Source organism: Pseudovirgaria hyperparasitica, assembly GCF_010093815.1.
Source record: "Pseudovirgaria hyperparasitica strain CBS 121739 unplaced genomic scaffold EJ05scaffold_7, whole genome shotgun sequence".
Taxonomy (NCBI): domain Eukaryota; kingdom Fungi; phylum Ascomycota; class Dothideomycetes; order Acrospermales; family Acrospermaceae; genus Pseudovirgaria; species Pseudovirgaria hyperparasitica.
Genome location: NW_022985555.1, coordinates 1,341,044 through 1,349,697, shown reverse-complemented (window position 1 = coordinate 1,349,697; position 8,654 = coordinate 1,341,044). Strand labels below are relative to the sequence as shown.

The 8,654-nt window shown below is 49.9% G+C and overlaps 1 protein-coding gene across 1 annotated transcript; it reads right to left on the bottom strand.

Annotated features, from left to right (window-relative positions):
• Nucleotides 1–1,064: 1,064 nt before the first annotated feature.
• On the bottom strand, nt 1,065–1,754 carry EJ05DRAFT_485845 (uncharacterized protein; the record flags this gene model as incomplete). Its single annotated transcript, XM_033745486.1, has 3 exons — nt 1,065–1,179; nt 1,270–1,602; nt 1,657–1,754. 3 exons carry the CDS (start codon nt 1,752–1,754, stop codon nt 1,065–1,067), a joined length of 546 nt encoding a protein of 181 aa, XP_033601203.1.
• Between the last annotated feature and the right edge of the window lie 6,900 nt (nt 1,755–8,654).

Sequence of the window (8,654 nt, the reverse complement as noted above, 5' to 3'; positions counted from 1 at the left end):
CATATCCCATATCCCATATCCCATATCCCATATCCCATATCCCATATCCCATATCCCATATCCCATATCCGATCGATCAAATCCTACACCCTAGAGCCACAGCCGGGAAAACAATTCCTCCCATTCACAACCTTCGCTAGGATCTCCGGGCCATTTAACTGCTGTATGAATCCACCATATCCTTACTACGCCTACTCAAAGTCCCTCTCACCTCCTTACCTCCCATCAACACAATACATGCCGCAATACATATCAAATCATCCGATAAACCACACACCCAACCACGACAAGCAACTTTCCAGACAAGATTTTATCCGAATGAATGAGCCAACCACGCGATAAGAGGTCAGGATGTAGGAATCTTCGGATACTTGGGATACCGAGTTGCATAAGAGATCTGGTCCGGTGGGAGGGTGGGTATGCAAAAGATGGCCCGTTTATTTGAGATTGAGGACTATGGCACTCTATGTAGAGCTCAGATATACTGTGTGTTGTTATTAAGGGGGAAAGGTCATGTGAGAGATGTGATGGTCTCCTGAGTACGTCCGTGGTGCTGCTTTTCCCGCTTGGCTCTAGATACCGTGTGTTATTGATGGGGACGGACGGATGTCCGAATGTGATGTTGAGTAGTGTATACCGGGTATCTGTCTACTGTTCGAAATAACAAATGGTTTAGTAGCAAGCTCTCCGAACGGAGCGAAGAGTTGCCAGCTAAGTCATTACGAAAATGGTAGACGCAAGCAGCACGATAGATATATGAAGAATCCAATACATTTGCTGCCTAACCCAAGCGCCCCCAAAGCACCCTGTCCATGCAATGCTAGACTGTAAACGACGACGCACGCCGAGACGGGTCGAGTAGGGCAAGCAAAAAAGTTCATGAAATGCTAACGCGATGGTGATGATGAAAGATATAGACTCCATGTCTGTAAGCAACCAAAAAGCCGCTATGTTTGCCCGAATCATGCCTCCCGTTCATGCTACTATGCACCTCCTTGGGAAGAGTATGCGTTGTTTCGTGTCTTGTTCGTCTTCTCTTGTGTATATACGAATGCTGAGTGCCCTCAGATCTCCATCTCCTCGTCAGTCAAGTCGCGGTGTCGAGCGAGCACTTGTCGCTGGAACTCTTCCGGGTCAGAGTCCCAGAGCTCTGCAGCCTTGCCGTTGAGTGGACTTGCACTGTTCGTAATAAGTCAGTACGGAGTCTCCTTTGAAACGCACATTGCGGGTCCGTTAGGAGATATGGAAACATAGAATAGGGGGACTCACTTATTAGGCTCCCCTAACAGACTCTGCAGGCTCAACAATACACTCTGCACATTGTAGATCGCGCTCCACTTCTCCTTAAGGATGTCTAAGCAAATTCTCCCTGAGAAGTCGATATTGGGGTGATAGATCGGTGTTTTGAACAGTACTGTCGGCGCCTGCAGCGGGTACGAGCTGGGAAACTCGAACGTGAGCTTAAAGGTCAAATTGGCGTACGGCGTGTCGGCAGGGCCGTCAATGGTGGCTGTCCAGTGCAGGAGAGAGGTGGCGTCAGACGGGAAGGCGGAGATGCCGGGCGTGTTCGAGAGCATGAGGTTCATAAGTTCGGTTTGGAGGCTGGGTCATATTAGTTGTATGCCCTGAGGAGATCGACGCAAGTAGGACACTTACCGCTTGGTGGTGTTCTGTGTGCTGCCAGACGAGCGCGTTGGAGGAGAGACTTTGGCGTCTGGCATGGTGGAGGGAGGGTTCTCGGCGTAGGAGTCCATGATGAGATTTGACTAGAACAGTGGAAGAGTCTGAGAGTCAAGGTAGGTGTGACCCGTCTGCGTGAGTCGCAAAGTGATAGGAGTGGGATCCGAGATAGATCTATATATAGCGAGCTGTTGATGGTAGTGTGAAACAGAGAATCGGATGTTGATATATGAGCACAATAGTGGGACTGAAGGTGTACAGGAGAGATGAGGGTGAGAGTAAGTAAGATGTTGGTTGCGTGAAAGGAAAGTGTCGCGATACTTTCATCTTTACGTTTATCCTAGTCGATACTAGTGCTGTTGACAAGTCTACCGTTCCCGAGCAACTGCTTCCCGAAGTGCAGCCGCGTCACGTTATAGCCTGTCATCCCCATAGTCCCGCGCTAACCTAGTCAGACTTAATTATAGACCATCGCGTTCTCCAATCGATTCGCGACTCTCACGCGTTCTCTGAAACAAACTTCGAGTTACATGAATCGCCTGATTGTCCAACCGACGCTTCAAGGTCCAGCATCCGAAACAGCGATTCGCCTTGCACCACTGAATGTACACCCCGTGCGGACATTGCGAATGCCGCACGGATACGTGCAGGACGCTCCCGTTCGCAGATCGACCGCAGCTGCATGCAGTTGCGTATCTCGGAGAAAAATGTACAGTGGGCCATATCTGGGCTTGGCTGTTCGATCGTTGCGATCGTGTGATGTGTGTGTGGAGCAAAATGTATGGTACAGGGGAAGATCATGATCGAAGGATCCTAATTGAGAGGAGAAGCATTAAAGTGATATGATGAATGCCTACTTGGATACCCTGTGTAATCATGACTAGCCACCCCTGTATGCCTTTCAGACAGAACCCCTTTGTCCTTCGCAGCTGCTCGGACATCTCGAAGCTATTTGTGCCCCGTTGTGTTCTGCATAGCATTGAATGCACGCGTACATCTGATTGATTATTGTGGAACAATGGCCATTGTTCAGGCTCAATTGTGTAAGTATCATCAGTCCGTAGCTAAGTGCTGGAACGAGGTAAGTAATATGTCTGTTGCTCTTCCACATGATATCATCATACATACGCATAAGAATATCAAGACTTTTCTGAAAAACGAGAATATCACCTAAGATACTAAGACAACCACGTATGCTCTCAATTATATATCACCGGGTTTGTGAACAACATATCATTCATATCCAGTTCTCTCTTCAAAAAACCAACTAGGCTTCGATGTATTCACATCTGTAGTCGACAATGTGATATGTCGCATCCTCGTTGTAATAAGCTTTCCTATATCGCCATAGCGACCGCGTAGCCACGCTATGCAGTACGTCTAGAACACGCAGCACCCATATATTCGTCATATACATTCGCACTTTCTCAAACACCCAGAGCTGCTCGCTCGCAGATATTTCCATAATGATTTTTGCGTGTTCACGTCTACAGGTTGTTTCCTTACTCTTACTCCTCACATGCAGCCTCACGATCTCTACATCATGCCTTGCACATATAGTGTCAAGCACTTGCGTTTAATGGCTCGGGGGATTCGAGAGTAACAGCATCCTCGTCCATGCGTGTGTGTAACAGTCGTAAGACTCAGGACGAGCTCGTCCACCAGATTCTTCCCTGTAGTCACATAATCTGCACTGCAAAGCTAACCGGATGCGCCCAGTTCGTTCGGGTGTACCCTGCTGAGACTACAGTTCGATCTGACGAGTATAGCCTGCTTGTAGGTGTACACCTTGGTCTGTCAGGATTGATGGAGAAGGGGAGGTCAGCCGTTGTCTATGGTCCGATGACTTGAGATGTGAAGGAGCGCCATTCGTAGTATTTCTTGTCTGGTATGTGCTTGTCTTCGTGGTCTTTTGAGGGCGGCGGTGCGTAGCCTGAGAAGGCACATAGTAGTGGATGAGAGTTAGCTATGAGGTATTAGAGTGTAGGTGGCAGCCAAATAAAAGTAGCACGAGGATTGTATGTTATCCATAAGGATGTTACGTGAACATGGTACTTGATCGTCAACTAGGGCAGGTTTCAGTCTGATAGGCGTACTTCTCAGTTCGTCTCGAAAAGGTTCTTGCTAGATGTTGTAGGTAATTACCATCATTTCCCATTAGATAATGATGCTATGTTATACATTTTATACATTTTCCTGATAAGATTAATGCATAAAGCGGATACATTGATTGGACGCCAGCACCATCATTATAAGCTGCGACTTATCCTCGCCATTGTGGTGATGCTTCCGCGAGGCTCTGAATGTATTGGTGCTAATAACCGATAAACACCTCGTACGCCGACTCACCTAGTCACACGGACCGATACGCCAAATATGAGCGATCTTGGCTTTTCTAGCATTCGATTACACATGAGTAAATGCGGTAGAAGCAGGCCGCCACACTCCAGTATATTAGGCAGAACGCGGCCACAATTTAGTAATGTACACGCCTTTCATGGCGAAACAATGGCGCTGTACAACGTCCCATCCGGATAGCTCCAATAACCAGGTCGTTGGCGCAAGTAAAGGCGCTGTCCGCGGCAGCTGTCCTCGTTGTCAAGTCATATGGTGGCACAAATCCACTTTTAGAGCACGGGTTCGGCGCATGGTCATACAATGTGGACGCATTTTCACTTCCAGAGCTGTGCCTATCGTTTTATACCCGTGGAGGGCCGTCCTGGTCGGATGCTAGAGGATAGGAGGATAGAAGCCTTGCTTTTCTTTATGTGCTTTTGTACTGGAGAGTCAAAGTATTCAATTGTCAGCATCGCAAAAGCTATCACGACCAGAGCCTCAGCAGAAGACGCAATCTGTATTGATGCGGTCATGCTATTTCTCAAGAGTTCAACGAATGAATGCAGACGAATTGCTTCATCCTCGCAGTGGTAGTTCACGCGGCACTACGATGCACACCTGTTGATCGTTCGACGAATGCGGCCAAAGTACCCGTCAAAGAACAGGTCGTACATAGCAGTAGCGTTCGCCCTGGTTCAATTTTGACGGCCAGGTCTGATCTCCGAGGAGTCTGATGCGTACAATATGCCTATCACGAGCTCCATTGTTGCAGGACCCTAAATCTGCTTTAGTCAGGTCATCCTTGTTATCCCCACCGTGGCTGCATAGCAATCTCGAAACGCAGCGTCGACTGGCAACGAGACGGCGAGCGCAGGCTGCGAGACGGCGAGCATAGACGGCGAGACGGCGAACGCAGGTACAGCCGCTTGATTATGATGATATTGCACGGGCAGCTTTCCAGATTATCAGGGACAGGCCTTGCTCGGGCGTGATTATCCAGATTAATACGACCAAGAATGATGGTGGTCTACAGGTGACCCCGCAAAAAGCCACAGGGACAGCGGTCTGCGAGCCGGTCCTGACGGAGAACGCCCACATTTACTCTTTGATGGTCAGCTGCTAGCCACGGAATCACGAAGGCGGAACACGAAGGTATTCGTAGTTTTTGGCGAAGTTGAGTTGAACGGGGCGCCACTCTCTGCAATCCAATGCGGTTCAAGTCGCGCGTAAGGCTATAAACTTGACTGGTACACACCACACTTACTCAATGTGTGCATCTGAGTCCAGAATGGTGGCGACGAGGATTTGTAACACTTCTGCGTGGGCTCTTGCACATTCGGAGTCGGACACGGAAGACTCGCCCCTGGAGAGTGATAATGCACAAATGCACGTAATCACGGCTGGGGAAAGATTGCTGCATCCAAGCGAAATAGTGGTGTCTTCTAGCGAGCTTCCACGCAGGGCACGCCAAGACGAGACACATGTTGCCGCTGAGGCATCGTAGGTAGTAGGACCAGTATGTCTTTCATGGATATATACAAACTCGAGACGGTGTTGTAGTAGTACTGTGTATAAGTGTCGAGTCACTTGATTCATTCCTACGTGTCGTGTCGACCCATTCTGGAAGGTTATGAAGTAGTCAGTAGAACGTCTCGCTATCCCTTCAGGATTCCAGGCTCCTCTATCACTGTGCCAAGGCAAATGCCGATAGCGAGGTGGGGCAGCTTCGTCGTACCTTAGGTTTTAGTGTCGTAATTGCGTCGTAGATAGTATCACGGTAGGGTCCCATACCCTATAAACATTTTGAAAGCTTGATGACTATGATTGGCGGTTTAACGACTCGGACATGTTGAGGCATATAAGTAATAATAAAAGGCTGCTATGGGAGATACCACGGAGGCACTATTATTCCGTGGAGAGAAGAGGCGAGGGGTAATTTTTCGCGAGTGGACCGGGACCAAACCAGGTATTAAAGCTCGGGGCCAGAATCGAACCGCCCGAGGGGTCGCCAGATCCGCCCGGGCAACGGGAGCTTCGCTGCATGCTGCCATTATTGCTCCATCTTCAGGGTTAAGCCCCCGGCTGCCTCGTGGGCCCATCTATGCCCCTGCTTGCGCTCTCTGTCACTGAGTACGACCCTTATCTATGCTTCTACTCGAATATGGCGAGGGCAAACGTTTCTATGGCGATGCATCTGCGATCGATATGAATGATAGTTCAAATGACTTGCTCATCGGATCATCTGATGACCTAAGTAGACACAAAGAGGACACCCGCACCGTGGTGGCTGTTGACTACAGCGGGTAGCTCGGCGTCATCCGCTTTGGCAGTAGTAGGGGCGTCCTTACATGGCGCTCAGTAGCCAGTGGAGGCCTCCACCTCCCTGCGTAAAGATAGCTACAGTGTAGACAAGGCTCACACGCACACCTGTGGAGCTCTTGTCTGTAGGTATGGACATGACTGCCGTGCTTGCACTAGACATCATAAAAAATACATCTGCGCTGCTGATCAAGGCCTGTTAATGATGCGACGGCTGATCGTCTAACTAGCCTGCACGAGGGTCCGAAACAGGTACTCCACGTTTATGGTTGGTTAGGCTGACGCACCACCACTGGCTTCCTCGCTGCGACTGGACTACTTCTCTCGATATCAGGTGGGATGAAAGTATGGAAGCAATGCATCCAGTCGCTTGGTACGCCAACCATCATATGGCGCCTCAGGTAAAGTGTTGAGGCAGACGACCAGTCTGAATGAGATTCATGAGGTCTAAAGGTGTTACAACGTTACAAACCGGCGCTGATTGCCACGACTATCCTTCAGTAGTGTAGTAAGCTGGCACACGGGCTCTGCGACGTCACCAGCGGCGAATCAGAGACCAGTGTCTTGGTATGCCAACAGTACGATTTAAATCCTACCGTCAGATGCGTCGGAGCAAAGTGACATCGAGCTGGTTCTTGTCGGATACCGCGACTGCTCGAACGTCGATAATACAGAAGCGCGCTGGTGTCCTGCAAAAAGACGAGGCGCCGTTGATGAGTGCATAGAGATTATTGTACCTGAGCATTCCCCCGGCTGAGCAGGGTCTAGGAAGGAAGAGAACCTGGATGTCGCCAGAAGCCAAGACTTTCGCTGTAGCGTGGCATGGTTTGTCACGACTATTCAGGTCTGGCCGGGCTTCCCGCCGACGTTTGTTCAGAGATGGATGGATAGGTTGCATCAGTTTGGCTAACGTGGGTGCAAAGCAATTCGCCCCTCCTCATGTCCTGTCCAGGTATATGCCGCATGACGCTTGACTGTATGACCTTAATGAAGAGGCAGGCTCCTAAAGTGGCCGGCGTAGGTGTGTCGATTCGATCAACCGGTACTCGCGCTTTGTGATCCACGTTCATTGTCCATGGGTATTTTCGAAACAAAGCAGCTTGGCAGACGCTGGTGTGCATTGCGAGTGCCCTTCCGGATTGTTCCTGTAATTTAGATAATTACTGCTCGATATTCTGTATCCTTCCCTCAAATAAAGGCGGCGGCTGATCACGAGTGTTCGTTAGACAGGCATGCGATAAATCAGTGATCAATCAGCAGCCACACGCACAACAAAAAAGAGAGCATGGACATGCATGCTAAGTAGCTTCTACAGACTCTCTGCATCGGCACTGTGAACGCAGCGAACGTTACCTGGTCCCGATATGTCCTGAATAGGTACTCACATTGAACCGCGGCACCGCCTCGCTGTTCCCAAGAAAATGGGCAGTGATGAAAGGCGTGCAGTAGCGACAGAAAGTAGGTGGACATCCATGTGCCTAAGCGGTATTACTGTGTGTATAGGCATTATTCCCATGAACGCCTAGGTGCCACAAGGCGAATGTCGTGGCAGCGGCGCCAGCGCAAATTCAAGCGCGAATGAGGCATGATTGAAGAAGTCAACCTGACTGTACCTGTTGGAGCAGTGACCGTACGCCGTGATAGCTGAGGCCAATGACAAGCAGCATCCTCAGCGGATCAAAAGCGTGATTGCGGTGAAGACAAACAGTTAGTTAGTAAGGCGCAGACATGATCCAACTCTCACCAAACAAAGTAACTGAGCCGGAAGCTGGAGGGAGCTGGCGGAAGTGGAGGGGGAGGCAGAAAGGTGGGTCTCACCGTCCCTGGTCCCGCCTAAGCCCCAACTCGAAAGACAATGGACCCCCCCAGCACTAATTAATCCTACCACCACCACCACACACCACTAATACCACCACCACCGCATGGGCAGCTGGCAGCAAGTAATTATTAGTACGGCAAGTAATCAGTGCCCTGTCCTGTCCTGTTTCTGCCCTGCCCTGCCATGTCATGCCCAGCCAGCTATCGTCAGACATCTCTTCGCGCGAGGTTCCATAGACTCGCCGCCCGGACAGTAGTTTATTAGTGGGTTGCTTAGACTCTCGACTGCACATCCTTGCCCGCGACACTCACTATTCCATTGTACACTACATAGTACACTTAGCACTACCGTGCGCTCCACCCGGCCATCCTCGCTGTTACCCTCTCGCTTCCCTCCAGTTCACTTCACCTTTCAACACAATCATCTTCTCTTCGCCTCACTACCTGCCACCGCTCTCTGTTCACTTACCCCACCTTTCTGCTCTTCGCCGTATGACAAT